The 18,188-nt window shown below is 32.0% G+C and overlaps 1 protein-coding gene across 1 annotated transcript; it reads left to right on the top strand.

Moving 5' to 3' along the window:
- Positions 1-16,329: 16,329 nt before the first annotated feature.
- On the top strand, positions 16,330-16,829 carry LOC135138415 (uncharacterized). The gene is made up of 3 exons (XM_064068386.1): positions 16,330-16,337; positions 16,414-16,463; positions 16,525-16,829. Exons 1-3 carry the CDS (start codon positions 16,330-16,332, stop codon positions 16,827-16,829), a joined length of 363 nt encoding a protein of 120 aa, XP_063924456.1.
- Positions 16,830-18,188: the final 1,359 nt, after the last annotated feature.

Here is an 18,188-nt window from a genome sequence, read left to right as displayed (position 1 = left end):
TTCTTTAGATTCTTTAGATTCTTTAGATTCTTTAGATTCTTTAGATTCTTTAGATTCTTTAGATTCTTTAGATTCTTTAGATTCTTTAGATTCTTTAGATTCTTTAGATTCTTTAGATTCTTTAGATTCTTTAGATTCTTTAGATTCTTTAGATTCTTAAGATTCTTTAGATTCTTTAGATTCTTTAGATTCTTTAGATTCTTTAGATTCTTTAGATTCTTTAGATTCTTTAGATTCTTTAGATTCTTTAGATTCTTTAGATTCTTTAGATTCTTTAGATTCTTTAGATTCTTTAGATTCTTTAGATTCTTTAGATTCTTTAGATTTTTTAGATTCTTTAGATTCTTTAGATTCTTTAGATTCTTTAGATTCTTTAGATTCTTTAGATTCTTTAGATTCTTTAGATTCTTTAGATTCTTTAGATTCTTTAGATTCTTTAGATTCTTTAGATTCTCTGGATTCTTTGGATTCTTTGGATTTTTAGATTCTTTAGATTCTTTAGATTCTTTAGATTCTTTAGATTCTTTAGATTCTTTAGATTCTTTAGATTCTTTAGATTCTTTAGATTCTTTAGATTCTTTAGATTCTTTAGATTCTTTAGATTCTTTAGATTCTTTAGATTCTTTAGATTCTTTAGATTCTTTAGATTCTTTAGATTCTTTAGATTCTTTAGATTCTTTAGATTCTTTAGATTCTTTAGATTCTTTAGATTCTTTAGATTCTTTAGATTCTTTAGATTCTTTAGATTCTTTAGATTCTTTAGATTCTTTAGATTCTTTAGATTCTTTAGATTCTTTAGATTCTTTAGATTCTTTAGATTCTTTAGATTCTTTAGATTCTTTAGATTCTTTAGATTCTTTAGATTCTTTAGATTCTTTAGATTCTTTAGATTCTTTAGATTCTTTAGATTCTTTAGATTCTTTAGATTCTTTAGATTCTTTAGATTCTTTAGATTCTTTAGATTCTTTAGATTATAAGTTATCAAAGAAATGAGCCCAGAAATGCCTTTTAGAGCTCGAAATAAACAAGAAGGTTAAGTTAGAAAATGGTCAAAAATGGGTCGATATTTGAAGAAGTGAAAAGTATTGGAAAAATTTAATTTCTGAAAATGTCTAAAAATCCACAAAAAGTCTGTGGTATATTAATGTCGACGTGCTGATTCCAAAAATATAGCTTGTTTATGTTTCTCGAACAATATTTTCCAAATTTTCCATTTCAAAGTAAAATTAAAAAAAAAAACAAAAATTTCGATAGTTCAGTGGCCGATTCTGGAAAAACGATTGGAGTCATCACAAATTTAGAATAACATATTAAAAAATTGAGGATTAGCCCTGTCTTGTTTTGGAGATCCAGACGATTGTATATCTGGAATTTGTCTTCTTGTAAGGAATGACTGCATAATCGTAGCATCATAGATGTTTGCACATATGTTGCTGAGACAATTTAGAATAACATATGAAAAAATTGAGGATTAGCCCTCTCTTGGTTTAGAGATCCAGAGGGTGGTAAATCTGGAATCAGTCTCTCTTTAAGAATGACTGCATACTCGCAGCATCGTAGAACTTTGCACACACGTTTTTGACACAATTTAAAATAACATATTAAAAAATTGAGGATTAGCCCTGTCTTGTTTTGGAGATCCAGACGATTGTATATCTGGAATTCGTCTTCTTGTAAAGAATGACTGCATACTCGCAGCATCTTAGATGATTGCACACACGTTGCTGAGACAATTTAGAATAACATATGAAAAAATTGAGGATTAGGACTCTCTTGGTTTAGAGATCCAGAGGATGGTAAATCTGGAATTAGTGTCTCTTTGAGAATGACTGCATACTCGCAGCATCGTAGAACTTTGCACACACGTTGTTGCGCAGCATCATAGATGTTTGCACACATGTTGCTGAGACAATTTAGAATAACATATGAAAAAATTGAGGATTAGCCCTCTCTTGGTTTAGAGATCCAAAGGGTGGTAAATCTGGAATTAGTCTCTTTTTAAGAATGACTGCATACTCGCAGCATCGTAGAACTTTGCACACACGTTTTTGACACAATTTAAAATGACATATTAAAAAATTGAGGATTAGCCCTGTCTTGTTTTGGAGATCCAGACGATTGTATATCTGGAATTTGTCTTCTTGTAAGGAATGACTGCATACTCGCAGCATCTTAGATGTTTGCACACATGTTGCTGAGACAATTTAGAATAACATATGAAAAAATTGAGGATTAGCCCTCTCTTGTTTTAGAGATCCAGAGGGTGGTAAATCTGGAATTAGTCTCAATTAACAATGACTGGATACTAGCAGCATCGTAGAACTTTGCACACACGTTGTTGAGACAATTTAAAATAACATATTAAAAAATTGAGGATTAGCCCTTTCTTGTTTTGGAGATCCAGAGGATTGTATATCTGTAATTTGTCTTCTTGTAAGGAATGACTGCATAATCGTAGCATCAGAGTATTTTGCACACACGTTGCTGAGACAATTTAGAATAACATATGAAAAAATTGAAGATTAGCCCTCTATTCTTTTAGAGATCCAGAGGATGGTAAATCTGGAATTGGTATCTCTTTAAGAATGACTGCATACTCGTAGCGTCGTTGAACTTTGCACATACGTTGTTGAGACAATTTAAAATAGCATAATAAAAAAATTGAGGATTAGCCCTTTCTTGTTTTGGAGATCCAGAGGATTGTCTATCTGGAATTAGTTTTCTTGTACGGAACGACTGCATAATCGTAGCATCATAGAATTTTGCACACACGTTGCTGAGACAATTTAGAATAACATATTAAAATAATTGAGGATTTGCTCTCTCTGCTTTTGAAAATCCAGAGGATTTTATATATGAAATTAATCTTCTTGTGCGGATTCACTGATGATCGTAGCATCTTAGAACTTTGCACACAGGTTGTTGAGACAGTTTACAATAACATATTGAAAAACTGAGGATTAGCCCTGTCTTGTTTTGGAGATCCGGAGGGTGGTAATTCTGAATTTGTTTCTCAAGAAATTATACAAAAGTGCTTTGGAAGCACTTCAAGACGAAATATTCAAAACTTGAGAATTCGTTCTCCTTTGTTTTGGAATTAAAGAGAGTGGAATAACAGAAATTAGTCGTCCTGAAATTAACGACGGCATGACCGCAGCATCATGAAACTTTGCACAAATGTTTCCAAAGTAATTCAGGACAAAATATTGAAAAATTGTGAATTCGCTTTCTCTTGTTTTGCAGATACAGGAGTTGGTAATTCCGAATGAGTCTTTCAGAATACAATGACTACATACTCGCAGTATCGTGAAAGTTTGCACAAGCGTTCTTTGGATAATTCAAGACAAAATATTAAAAAATTGGGAATTCGCTCTCTTTTGCTTTGAAGTTAAAGAGAGTGGAGGATCAGAAATTAGTGGTCCTGAAATTAACGACTGCATAATCGCAGCATCATGAAACTTTGCATAAATGTTCTCGAGGCAATTCGGAACAAAATACTGAAAAATTGAAAATTCGCTTTCTCTTGTTTTGGAGATCCAAGTGGTGGTAATTCCGAATTAGTCTCTCAGAAAACAATTACTGCATACTCGCAGCATCATGAAACTTTGCACAAATGTTCTGGAGGCAATTCAGGACAAAATGAAGAGACTAATTCGAAATTACCACTTTCTAGAACTCCAAAACAGGAGAGGGTTTGTGCCCTCTTCTTTAATATTATGTTCTGTACTGACTTATAAGGAACATTTGTCTAAAGTTTTATTATATTTCCTAACGGCGTGCGGAAAGTGATACTTTTCCGCACTAGTGCGGGAAGTAAAATGTAAATACATTTCAAAGATTTATTAATTAATGATTACAACTATTTATACAGGGTCATTATAAAATATTGTAGTCAACTCACCTATGAAAAACAAATGAAATTTTTCTCGTGCCGCTAATCACCAAAATGATTTCAACTCTTTTGAAATGTCACGAACGTCGTAACAAATCTATCAAATGTGTCAAAAATTGATATGCCAGGTTTGCGCTTTAATTTCATTTTAAATAGACACGAAAAGACGCCAGGCCAGAGCATTAAGGCTTGCAGTGTTATCGAGCATTTGTGAACGCCACTGCAATACATTTCAGTTTCAAAAATTGTAAAATGTCAGAACAACGTTTAAGGGCTTTGTCATGAATTACACCTTGGAAAGTCGATTGGAGTTGAACAGAATAAATCATCTGGTCTGTTTTGCAAAGAAGCAATAATTTTTCAAATAATGAAATCCAAAAAGTGAGGTTAAGTTTGTCGAAACCAATGAACACGGTAATTATTTAAAAAATTACATTTTTATAGGTACCCTGAAGGTAAAAATTATGAAAAATCACGTAATGGACAATGGCAGAGCAAGTCTTATCACAGTTAACGAACACTATGAGTACCTAATGAGTTTTTGCAGTAAATAATTTTGCCAAAGTTGTGATCCCGCGAAAGTTCTGTTTGTAAATTGTAAGGAATCGTCAAAATATTGGTGCAGACATGGTTTGTGACCGGTGCTTTTCTCTTGAAAAAACACAACTGAAATCCTTGATCTTCATCCCTACAATAGGTGAAAATTGCTATGTCCAAACATTACCTTCAGCTTTGCAGTTTCTAGATATCTGAAACATGCCAGATCTGCATAACAGGAATGTCAAAGAGGTTCTACCCAAAACACGCCCACATGGCCATCCTAATATCAAGATTTTTCAAAATTTCTATAAGAAAAAAGATGAAAAAACCAATAAAATTTCAGGAGCATAGTGTTAAGAGTTCTGTAGCTGATTATGAGATCTCTTGAAACAACAGAATGTTTAATAAAGATTTTTAACTTTCCTAATAGTAAAATTACAATTATTACTAAACAGTAAGTTGAAGTAAGTTTTAAATTAAGAGAATGCAACTAACACCGAAAGAAAAATGAAAGTTACTGAAAATAAAAAACTTGATTGCAGTACCTACATACACTTTCTACATCTAATTTTGTTTATTGATCACATTCATTTACTTGAAAAAGTATCAGGCCTATGAATCGTCGTCTGCTAACCACACACCAACCTTCATTGCGTGTGATGGTGTTTCTTCAAAAGCGTGAGTATTTTCTATACACCAAATTCTGAAGTTCTGTCAGTTGACATAATAGCCTAACAGATGAAACCAGGCTTCATCAGAAAAGAACGACAAATCGAGAATCCCGTTATCGTCCATATCAGCTTGAAACCAACTACACTACCCAACGCGGCAAGGAAAATCAGCTGGTTGCAGCTCCTGAACCAACAAAATCTTGTATGGATGCATATGTAACTTCTCTTTTACGATTTTCTGACATGGGCTGTATGGTACTCCGGACAGTAAAGATTTTTGACAAAGCTTTATTCGGACTTTGTTCCATTCTCATCATTAAATCTTCAACAACGTCTTCACTAACTTGAGGTCTCCCCGTCGGTTTTCACTTAGAAATGCTACCAGTGTCGTTAAATCTGGCCATAATTCGCCATATAGCGTCTTCAAAGATTCTTCATCAATGACAACAGAACATTTCACTAGATACTCGTTTTTAGACGCCTCCACAGAGTACACTCCATCCCCATCCTCATTTAACACCCCATTACGGTAATAGGCATGATGATTGCGCCAAAGGACTAAAAAAATCATTTGTAACACTGACCATAGTTATTCCTCTCTGTTCATTACCTGAGATTATTCCACAATGATCTGTAGTTTTGATAAAAACTGTTTTTTGAGACACTTATTAAAGTTCTAACAAAGGGGAAGACAGCAAAAATAAAAACAAGACAAGTCAATTAACGCACAAAGTGAGGGAAAACGTACCAGTACAAACGAAAAAATTATTGACATCTGACAGAATTTGATGAAGCGTTGAAACAGTGCAGCCGCTAATGTCAACTAATGTGGCGCTAAAAATAAAAATTCCAATATTAGTGTAATCCTTTCCACAAAACTGAAAAAGGCGGCACAAAATGTCACCAAAATCATGGCCTTCTTCGACTACAATATTTTATAATGACCCTGTATTAAATGTAAAAGAACAATTTATATAAGTGGTTATTTTTCTCTCTGCTTTCATTTCGATCTTTGTCTTCAGTGGTTTTCATCTCAAAAACTTTGCTAACATTTGCTGCCTCCTCTTCTGGGTTGTTCAGATCCAACTTCAGCTTCTTTTTATCAGTGAAAGTACAACTGTTATTGTCTCCGAAAATCTAATTAGCGATGTTTCTTTTATTCGCCATCGAATCTTCAATGTAGCCTTCCGCAACGGAAGGAAACGTCATGGGGGATTTCCGTCCTCATGACGTTTTATCACTGTTATGTCATCTCCGAAGGAATAGAATCGCTAGAGGAATCTTTGTTTTCCATCTTCAATTGAACACACAGAACACAACACGATTGGGTATTATTTGACAAATATTTTGCGAAAAACTTGTTTATGTTTAAACAACTGCATTCGCAATACCTTGACTACTCACTCAATGATATGATTTTCGAATGTGCTGCAATTTAAAAATATGACGAAATTCTTAATTGCTGAAAGATCTAAGAGACGCCGTTAGGAAAAACATTGTTCCTAACAAATGTGGGAAGTCAGCGATTCCGAAAGGAGTGCAGGAAATAACTATTATCACACTGCGATGATGCAGTCGTTACTTTCATGACGCCTGATTTGATATACCACTTTCTGAATTTCCAACAAGAGAGGAAAAACTCTCATTTTTTAGATTTTTTATTCTAAATTGCCTCGACAATATTTATATTCAGTTTTATAATATTCCGCAAATGCACTCGTTACTTTCAGGACGACTAACTTCTGATATATCACAGAAGAGGACGAATTTTCAATTTTTTTATCATTTCTGCTGAATTGTCTGATGAAGATTTGTATTAAGTTTCATGATGCTGCGAGTGTGCACTCATTATTTTCTAAGACCCTAATTCAAAATTACCATTCTCTGGATCCCCAAAACAAGAGAGGGCGAATTCTAGGTTTTTTAATATTTTGTTCTGCATTGCCGCTTGAATATTTGTGTGAAGTTTTATCGCTCTGCGATTTTGCAGTTATTACTTTCAGGACGGTTAATTTCTGATAAACTACTATCTGAATCTCCAAAAGAAGAGAAGGCGAATTCTCAATTTTTTTGAATTTTCTTCTGAATTGCATGAGAAAGATTTGTGTAATGTTTTATGATGCTACAATTATCCAGACTTCACTTTCAGGTTACCTAATTTTTGATATACCGCTCTCTGCATCTCCAAAGCGAGTCCTCAATTTTGTAATTAGCTAATAAGTTGTTCTGAGTTATTTTGGCAGCGTTTTTGCAAAGTTGCAAAGTTTCGTTTTTAAAATTATCCCTTTCTCAATCTACTGAACAACTAGAAAAAATGTGTATAACTTATGTTTTACTATTATTTTAGACATTCAACTAATCTACTTAGGAACTCGAACGATAAAATATAGTCGACGCACAATGAAAAAAACTACTTGGCAGTTAATTTTCGTATATATCCACAATGTACAATGTTTGCTACAGAAAAAAACGTTCTTAGGCTTAATTCTTGTTTTAGAGAGTGTAGATTTGAACTATTTAAATGTGTAAATGAATGCAAAATTTGTACATCACAGAAAAGGAATGAAATATTATGTTTTGTAAAAACAAGCATAATTATTATGTCATTTCATTATTTATAATGAAACACAAATACTGGTTTTTTGTATGGAAAGATTGTGTCGAAGATGGCAAATACCTATATATGTATGATGTATGTATGTATCTCATTTTGTACCATACTTTAAATAAAATACGATCAAAAACAGGCATGGATTTTTGACTGTTTGTCTGTAATCCTTGCATTTTCAATTCAAACATTTAAATTGATGGTAATGTGTTGAATATTCTACTAAAAGGCATTAGCAAATGAGTATGACGCTATAGCTTTAACAGAAACCTGGTTATCATCTGATTTTCACAATAACGAAATTTTATATCCTAGATACTTGATATTTAGAACCGATAGGAGTAGTCTTAACAGCACAAAGGAATTAGGAGGCGGTGTAATCTTAGCGGTAAGCGCTAAATACAAGTGTATCCAGTTAACCTCTCCTATATCATCAGTCGAAGAAGTGTGGGTAAAAGTGCTTACGGGAGTGCGTGATCTAATACTGGGATGCGTTTATATACCTCCACGAAGTGAAATTTGTAGGTATACTAATCACATTCATACCCTTAAATCTATATGTGAGAAGCACAAAGATTGTGACATCGTGGTGCTCGGTGATTTTAATCTACCAAATATGTATTAGCTGGATAACATCTGAAAACTCACCTGGTCTGATTCCGCATAGGTTAACTCTCCAAAGTGAGATATATCTTTGTGACAGCTATTTCAGTCTTTGTTTTGACCAATTAAATAATATTAGAAATTTACATAATCATATTTTAGATCTTTGTTTTGTTAATTGTGACAATGTTGAAGTTAAATGCTGTGAAAATTTAACTAAACTTGATGTATGCCATCCCACTTTTAGTGTTAATATCAGCATCTTAGATAATAGCGCCATCTTTAATGATAAAGTGTGGTATTATGATTTTAAAAATGCCAGATATGATAGTATTGTTGCATATTTTAAAAATATCAACTGGGCAGATCTTTTCAACTGCCAATTGCTTGATGACTCAATTTGTACATTTTATGAACTTATGTACATATGTCGCCATTGATATGTATGTTCCACTTAGATGTAAACGTTTCTCAACCTTCCCATCCTGGTTTAACAGCGAACTAATAGAGCTATTAAGACATAAAAAGATTGCTCATAAGCGGTATAAAAACACACGAAGTATCGAAGATTACTTAGAATTCTCTAATTTACGCAAACAGTGTAAATACAAAATTTCTGAGGCGTATGATAGGTACCTATGTCATATTGAACGTGACCTATTAATTAATCCAAAAAATTTTTGGCAATTTATTCGAAATAAATCTTCTAAGGCATCCATCACACTCCCTATGATTTATAATGATACACTTTTGTCAGATTTACAACAGGTTGTTGATGCTTTTGCTGTTCATTTCTCATCCATATATAATAAAGCTAGTTGTCTCAATTCAAACTGTCATTCTGAAATTAAAATTAATACAAATTTTATTGACATCAGTGTGGAAGATGTTGATCGTTGTTTAAGTGCTCTTAATACAAACAAGGGGCCTGGTCCGGACGGAATACCTCCATTATTCTACAAAAAGACTCAATCAATTATAGCTTGGCCATTACAGTTACTGTTTAGCAAATCTTTAAATCAGGGTATTTTTCCTAGTAAATGGAAGCACACTTTTATCATACCTATTTTCAAATCAGGTGCTACCAGCAAAGTTGACAATTATCGTCCAATAACTATTTTATCTGCTGTAAGTAAAATATTTGAATCTTGCTTGATCACAAAACTAACACCTATCTTTAATTCTTTAATTATTCCTGAACAGCATGGTTTTTATAAACAACGTTCAACAGTTACTAACTTATTCAGCTACGTCAACCTCATTTTAACAGCGTTAAGTAGAGGTTCCGAGGTTCACTCAATATATATGGACTTTTCTAAAGCATTTGATAAAGTGAACCATTCCATCCTTATTCATAAATTGGAAGAGTACGGTGTATCAGGGTCCCTACTTACATGGTTTATCTCGTATATTTCCAATAGATCGCAACAGGTTAAGATAGCCAATTGTCTGTCACATATGGTGAATGTAACCTCGGGAGTTCCCCAAGGGTCAATTCTGGGGCCCCTATTATTTTTGATATATGTTAATGACATAGGATATAAATTTGAAAGTCCTTATCGTCTATTCGCTGATGATTTAAAAATTTTTAGGATTATAAATTCTAGAAATGACGTTACAACTCTACAACGAGATCTTGGTCATCTGGAAGAGTGGTGTGTTTCCAACAATATGTTACTAAATGAAGATAAATGTCACGCAATAAACTTTAGTAGAAAAATTGTATCATGCAAGGTTAAATACATTTTAAATGGCCAAATACTTAACTTTGTTTCTGAAGTTAGAGACTTAGGTATCACTTTGGACTCGAAGTTGACATTTATACCACATTACGAAAAAATTGTGTGTAGAGCTAATAAAATCTTAGGGTGCGTAACAAGATACGGTAGTGAATTCAAAAATTTACAAACAATAAAAACTTTGTATGTTACACTAGTTAGATCGGTAACGGAGTATGGATGTATACTTTGGTCACCTCAATATAAAATCCATATCGACAGATTAGAGGCGATACAACGAAAATTTCTTAATTGTGTTAAGCATAAATTGCCTAACAATTTACAAATAGACTTCAATTACAATTTAAGTTTGAGCTATCTTGGAATGACAACATTATGTACTAGACGAAAATACTTTCAACTTTGCTTTGTTTTTAGAGTCATGAACAATCTTTTGGACTGTAACGAAATTCTGCATTCCCTATTTTTTTATGTTCCGCAGTTTGCTGTGAGGAGAAGTCCATTGTTTAGTATAGAAAGCTGTAGGAGAAACTATACTTTAAATTCTCCATTGAACACAGCACTCCGTACTTGCAATGAGTTCTCTGATTCATTGGATTTTTTTAATTGTCAATCTTATGCTGTTTTTAAAAATCGTGTCCATCATTTACTGTGTTCTTAAAGTTACTGTAAATGTAATCTGTATCATTATTATTGTAAATGGGATACTTACTTGCCCGTGAATATAGATTATCATTATTATAGCGACATTAGGTTTTGTGGTGTGCTAATATCTGCATCAAAGAATGTTATATTTAGTTTTAGTTTTAGTTTTATTTCATGTACATCCTAAATTTTTAGTTATAAGTTACTTAATGAATTGCTTTCTTGTTTTATGTAATAGGAGTTTCTTTCCGTTAATAAACTATTATTATTATTATTATTATTATTAAAAACAAATCTTCAAAAATCCTGGCTATCTTTGATTGTGTTTTATTGCTCTCTTGGTATTTTAAAATCTTAGTTAATCAGTACCACGATAAAGTAAATTCTTACAAATAAAAATGTAAGTCATATGGTGGGTATAAAATATTGGATTTGTAGGTTTTAATACTGGAGTAAAATAGTATATTATTAGCCAAGGTTGCAGAGCCAAGCATTCTAGGCCGAGCGCAAATTAGAACCCGAGACGCGCAGCGTCGAGGGCTCTGAAGTGCGAGGTCTAGAAGTGGCTTTGCAACCGTGGTTAATATACTATTTTTTTCACTAGCAGCCATAACGCATGCAAATGTCGACTCATTTAGAGGTAGCAAATTCAACTTTTGCGACCACCGGTTCAAAAAGAAAAATTGAGGTTATGTACGCAATGTTTGATGTGATTATTTCTTAAAAAATGAACAAATGTGTGCTACAAACATTACTTGAGTATACGCATGGTAGTTGGTAGACGGTAGAAGATAAAATGATTAACTCAGCGACAAGTATAAACGGTTTTCTTTGTGTTGAAGATTTAGATTAAGTTTGATTAGAAATCACAACAAAATCATGTTGCGTCAAAAAATTGAATGTTTAGTTTTTCAGTTTATTGTCTTATGGTTTCTACTAGTGAAAAAAATATATTTCAAGATTGTGGCGTTGAATGATCCGGCTCGAAGGACCACAATGTAGCATCGCGCCGTGATGCGACTCAAAAGAACAAAATGTTGCGCCGTGATTCGACTCGTAGGACCAAATGTAGCTTCACGCCATCGCAATCGTAAATAAAAGAGTGGATTTTCTTATCATAATCACTACATTAATAATAAGTATGTAAACACAAGTCACAAATATATATTTGAATCGTCGCGCCCATATCGCTGTCGCGTACGGTACCCTTTCCAATCATGCCTGTCCTGTATACTGAAGATAGTGCCCTCCATCCAGTAGGTGGCTGGGTGGGGTGAGTACCTTGAGCCTAAAGTCCCTAGATATATAACTAGGGACTTTACTTGAGCTGGGTACGGACTCATCCTTCCGTGGAACTCATAAAGGCCGTACCGAACAAACATAAAACGTTAAAACATGGGTCACGACTGTTAGTAACAGTACTGTGTTTATTGTTTTTTATGTTTGGGTTCCAGTTTTCATCGAATTGAAATCTCCAACTTTTTTTAATCAAGCAAATCAAGACTCCACTGTACTTTTGAAGTACATATTTCTACTTTTTACTTAATATTTATAAAAACAGTAACATCCTCAGACCAAGTTGAACATTTTAACTGTTTCTTCGTGTCAAAAAGCTAAAGATGTTACGTAATATTCAGCTTTGACGTAGCTATTTATAAAACTGAACAAAATGAGAATTCAAAATGTTTCTAATTTTGCATAGGTACCGAAAGATGTAGATATGACAATAAAATCTTGTTTTACAATTTATCCTTCAACATATATAAACCAACACCCAAAATCTACCTTATCAGCCTCAATTAATGGCAACTAAAGACTTAAAGTAAATCCTTATTACAATTTTATCTACTGAAAACCAATCCTGATGAATTTGTGGAAAAGTCAACAAACGTTGTAAGTTTTCACATATTAATTTATATATTTAATATATATATGTTAACAAATACAAGAAATAAATGAATCTTTGTCAGAATAAACCATATTCAAAACAAATGAGCTTGGTTGAAGTAAAAAAGCAACAGTGTTAAAACTTTACCAGAAGATGTTAATGAAAAAGTGTCAATAACAGCAATCAAGGGGGGCAGCTCAGGTTTGTATTGTTTCTTGTTGTTTTAACACCACTTACTAGGTATATCAGTAATAATAAGGTCTTTAAATTCCTGTATTTTCAAGCAGTCTAAAAACTGTTAAAAAGTCTGAAGGAATTCTTCTGGGTTCTGTGCATTTATTAAATTAACTTTCAATATTATCTTTTTGGAGTTCACGAATGAATTTAACCCTCAAATTAAGACCCAATTATCGAGTACAACTTATCGCACCGCACTTTTTTTCATTTCATCACCATTACATGCAGATATTTTAACATTGCAGAATATTATGCTATTTTCTTGTGAATTAAAATCATGTGACAGTCTGTACATGCTCTATTTTCTAATTTAAATAACCCTTCCCAACTGCTAGTATCTATTCTAAAAATGTGTTGTTTTTTTTCCTGGGCCGAAAACCAGGCCTTATCGTATAGGGTCCTTTAACAATCAAAAATCGAAACATCAAATGCAAAAAAAATGAAAAAAAAAAAACAAAATCCGAAAAATTAAAAAGTCGAAAAAACAAAAATTTTTAAAATTGAGATTTTGAATAACCGAAAAATCTAAAATCGTCGTAAAATTGAAGATACGAGCAACTGAAATATCCAGAAATAGAAAAATCTAAAATTTAAAAATTCGAAAAATTGAAAAATCGAAGGTTCGAAAAATCGAGATAATTGAGAAATCGAAAAACCGAGAAATCGAAAAATCAAAATACCCAAAAAATAAAAAATTAGATTATCAAAAAATTAAGACATTGGAAAATTTAAAATTCAAAAATTGAATAGTCTAAACTAAACTATCGAAAAATTGAAAAATGGAAGAAAAATTTAAGAATGGATAAATTACACATTTAGAGACGCCAAAACTTGAAAAATTGAAAAACTGAAACATCGAAAATTTGGAAAATCGGAAACGAAGAAATCGAGAAATCGAAAATTTGAAGAATCAAGATATCGAGAAATAGAAGGTTAAGAAGTCGAAAAATCGAATTAGGCCTAAATCGAAAAAAATCAAAAAATCAAAAAATTTGACAATCAAAAATCGGAAAATCGAATTTACAATGAATCGAAAATAAGAAAAATTGAAAAATCGAAAAAATTTAAAACCAAGAAATTGGCAAAACGAAAAATCAAAAATTTTAAAAATCGAAAAATTGAACAACCAAGAAATCTAAAACCGGAAAGTCGAAAAATCGAAAGATCGAGGATACCAAAAAACTGAAAAATGTAAAACTTTCGAAAAATTTAAAATTCAGAGAATAAAAAAATCGAAAAATCAAGATATTGAGAAATCGACACATCGAAAATTTAAAAATTTTAAAAATTGAGAAATTCAAAAATACAGAAATCCAAACATCAACAAATCAAAAAATCGAAATATCTAAAAGTCAAACATCGAAAAATAAAAAAACTGAGAAATCGAAAAATCGAAAATTTGAAGAATCGGAAATTTCCAAAATCCCAAAACTGAAACGTCCAAAAATTGAAAAGTCTAAAAATTGGAACTCGGCAAATCAAAGATTCGAAAAATCCAAGCCGAAAAATGGAAGAATTGAAAACTCAAAAACACTGAAGAGTAAAGAAACAGAAAAATGGGAAAATCAAAAAATCAAGTAATATAAAAGCTGAAATATCGAAAAAATGAGGATTTAGAAACGCCAAAATTTGAAAAACTGAAACACCGGTAAATTGAGAAATCAAAAAATGAAGAAATCAAGAGCTCAAAAATTTGAAGAATCGAACAATTGAAAAATTCCATTACTGTAATATCGAAAAATTGAAGACAAAAAAAAACTGAAAAATTTTGAAGACTGAAATAAAAAATCGAAAAATTATTAATTTTGAAAATTCGCAAGGTTTCAAAGCATTCGATTTTTCAATTTTAAAGTTGAATTGTAAAATCTTATTACACCATTTTGATTTATTTTTGAAAAATCCGGATGTGTGAGTTAAAAACTCAACACAGATTCATAAACCAGAAGTAGGAGTATCTTATTTTATACAACTTAAGTAATATTTACTAAAAGAATTTTAGAGATTTTACCATCTAAACGATACCCTAATACACATGTCAAATTTGACATCAATAGGCAGGCAGACCGATAGACGGAAACGAGAGACCTACCTTTTCGTACTCTAGAAGTCATGAAAAATCGAAAAAACATAAAAACCAACCACCTGACTGTAGCACAATTTATTAATGAATCTTTCATGATTAAATAAATAAATATTAAGTTGATCAGAAAATTAACCAACCATTTCCAACTGTAATTTTCAAAAAACATTATTTGCTGAACGTATTAGCATTTACTAAAGCGAATTATCAACAATTAAAAATTTTCAAACCAAAACTTTGAATATTTCAGAAAAAGTAGGCGATTCTGTAAATAAAAAAGTAAAAGAGGTATTTTAACGATAAGAATTTAATTTACTTGTAAGCTTATGTGCCATGGGACTGGAATTTTTTTTTGTCGCATTTTAAGTATTTGTTTATCTATAAGACGTCAAAAATAACTGCATTTTGGAATGTTCAAACCTTTTTATCGATATTTACTTTTCCACATTTTACAAGGTTTCAGTATTATCTTAATCTTTTGATTATAGACCAGTTGCTTTTTAAATACATGTCAAGCGTGCCTTGATTTCTAATATACAGTGTAACGCTTTTCCAAATCAGGGTCTTTGTTAAATTACTTATTAAATGATTGAATCATATTTTCTTGTAGATCTGGATCGTGCTTAAAAATTATTGGTCAAATTTTATTCCCATTGGACCATCTTTCTGGAAAGTCCAGTTTCATTTGTCATTTTTCATTGGTTTCAAGATGGTCAAAATTTTAATCCATTCGACTGCGTCACCTATAATTCGTATTAATTTTCGTTTTATGAATTTTTAATGCTGTATAGTGCGCTGATTTTAAAAAAGTTGAAATGAATATTCATAAGTCCACACGTGCCAATAAACATACTTCTTCACCAAACAAACATAAAACTAAAAATTTTGCATATCTGAGTTATTTGAAAGAAGTATGTACAGACCGTTAATTAGGTGCACATAAAACATATAAAAACGGAACTAAAACAGTTTCCATGTCACAGTTAACCAACTGAAGACGCAACACAACCATGAAGAGTATTTTAGCACTGGTTTACGTTCTAGTAACATTAAACTCTTGCCTCTCCTTGCAACTACGTGAGTAATTTTAATAATTTTTCTTTGTTTTTGGATAGATTTTTGCAGCACCTGGTTTCAAGAAATGCGACGCAAGTAAACCGGATTTTAACAGTTGCTTGTCTGAAGCTATTCCGTGTGCTATCAAGCAACTGACTAAACCCATCCCTGAGTACGGTTTGCCTCAACTCGAACCGTTTTTGGTCCCCGAAAAATCCAACTGCGAATTTGGCAACGAAACCATGGCCATTCGACAAAAGTACTCCAACTTTAGGCTGTATGGTTTAACAAAAATAGATAAAGGGAAGGCGGTGTAAGTTATAAATTATAATTAATATTTATAAATTTTTGGTAATATCATTTCTTGCAGATGGGACTGTAAAAATAAAGCTTTGGAATTGGAACTTTACTACGACAAAATCGTAATCGTCGTTGACTACGAGCTCGTTGGCAGAATTGTTTTGCTGCCGGTAAACGTATCAACAAAAGTGGGTGTCGAGTTGTGTAAGTTACAATATAGTGAAAAGTAAAAAAATGATTAACTACTTTTTTTTAATGGTTGTAGCCCAAACAGTTTTCAAGTTGAAGTTCTCTTTGGACGAATACAAAGGCAAGGACGGTAACCACTTCAAGGTGGTAGATGCGACTCTGAAAATTGTAGCAAAGAATATGAAGGTAAATTACAAAAATCTCTTCAAGAACAAGCTGGTCGACAAGGCGATGTGTGAAGACTTTAATACGAACTGGCAAGATATCTTGGAATACTGGCAAAAGGTTGTGCCGAAAGTGTACGCAGAACCGTTTGGAGACATATTCAGTATTCTTTTGGAAAAAGTGCCAGTGAAGAACTTGGTAGATGGGGTTGAGTAGTCAACTTGCTGATGTTATTTACAAGTGCTCTTTTCCTTAATAAATAAATAATCGAGCTTCGAATATTTGAAAACTTTGTCACTTATTTATGTTTTTACTGAAAGTTTGCAAAATGTTTCATCGCAAACATAAAATATTCATTGTTGAAAGTTGTTTTCGAAACGCAGAAGAGGAGATTCATTTCTTTTTATTTTACTTTCGTTAAAAGGAATTTCGAGTCTCTATGCAATTTACCTTCAATTTAAAAAAAGTTCTTGTTAACCCTAATTTTCTGTATTTAATTACACAAATTTACAAAGCGACAAAAATAACAAATATTAAACTTAGATAGTTTAGGGAAAGCTAACCTCAATATGTTAAAACCGAAGGACAACTATTGAAAGCAGTAAATGTCAAACTGATTAATACGAACAAGGAATTCGACTGCACAGGGTATCAGACTTCGGTAGAATAAGGCTCACAAAAGACAGATTAGATTTGTGAGTACAGTTGGGTTTTTTGGATTTTATTAATTTTTTCGATTTTTCTTGTGATTCCGAATTTTTTATTTTTTGATTTTGTAAAATTCTGCTTTTTTTGAGATGTTTTGGTTTTTTCCTTATTTTGAATTTTGTGGATATTTTCGATTTTTGGATTTGCTGGATTTTTTAAGTTACGGTTTTTTTGGGCTTTTTGGGTTATTTGGGTTTTTTGGATTTCTGGGATAATTTCCATTTGGATTATACTTGTATTTTTTTAATTTTTTGAATTTCTTGGGTTTCTTGGATTTTTTTAGATTTTTTTGGATTGTGTCGATTTTTTGGACTGGGGTTTCTTGAGTTTCTTGGGTTTTGGATTTCTTGAACTTCTTTGGATTTTCCGGATTTCCTTAATTTTTCGATTTTTTGCTGAATTTTCTAGATTTTTTTTATTTTTTTGGATTTCTTGGATTTTTTGGGTTTTTGGATTCTTTAGATTCTTCAATTTCTAAAGTTTTTTCGGTTTTGGATTTCTTGCATTTTTTGAGTTGTTTGGATTTTTTGGATTTTCCGGATTTTTTAAAGTTTTCGGTATTTCTCGATTTTCCTAATTTTTTGCGGGATTCTTTGGATTCTTTCGCTTACTTGATTTCTTTGAATTCCTTGGAATCCTTCAATTCTTCGGATTTTTTGGATTTCTTGCATTTTTTGGATTCTTCGGATCCTTTGTATTATTTACATTATTGCGATTGTTTGGGTTCTTTGAATTTTTGGGATTTCTGGGATTTTTCGGATTCTTAGAATTTTGGTATTTTTCGAATTTTCGGCTTTTTCGGATTTTTTAATTTTACGGATTCTCTGAATTTTTCGGTATTTTCTCGACTTTCTTCCTTTTTTGCTG

Source organism: Zophobas morio, unplaced genomic scaffold, assembly GCF_036711695.1.
Source record: "Zophobas morio isolate AGI-343-1 ecotype UQ-CSIRO unplaced genomic scaffold, CSIRO_AGI_Zmor_V1 ptg000030l, whole genome shotgun sequence".
Lineage (NCBI taxonomy): Eukaryota > Metazoa > Arthropoda > Insecta > Coleoptera > Tenebrionidae > Zophobas > Zophobas morio.
The sequence above is the reverse complement of the archived record's forward strand: the minus strand, read 5'-3'. Positions and strand labels throughout refer to the sequence as shown.

Excerpts from the sequence above, each read along its gene's own strand:
- LOC135138415 (XM_064068386.1), top strand. Across the intron at positions 16,464-16,524 it reads AAAAGTGGGTGTCGAGTTGT|CCCAAACAGTTTTCAAGTTG; the intron begins GTAAGTTACAAT and ends TAATGGTTGTAG.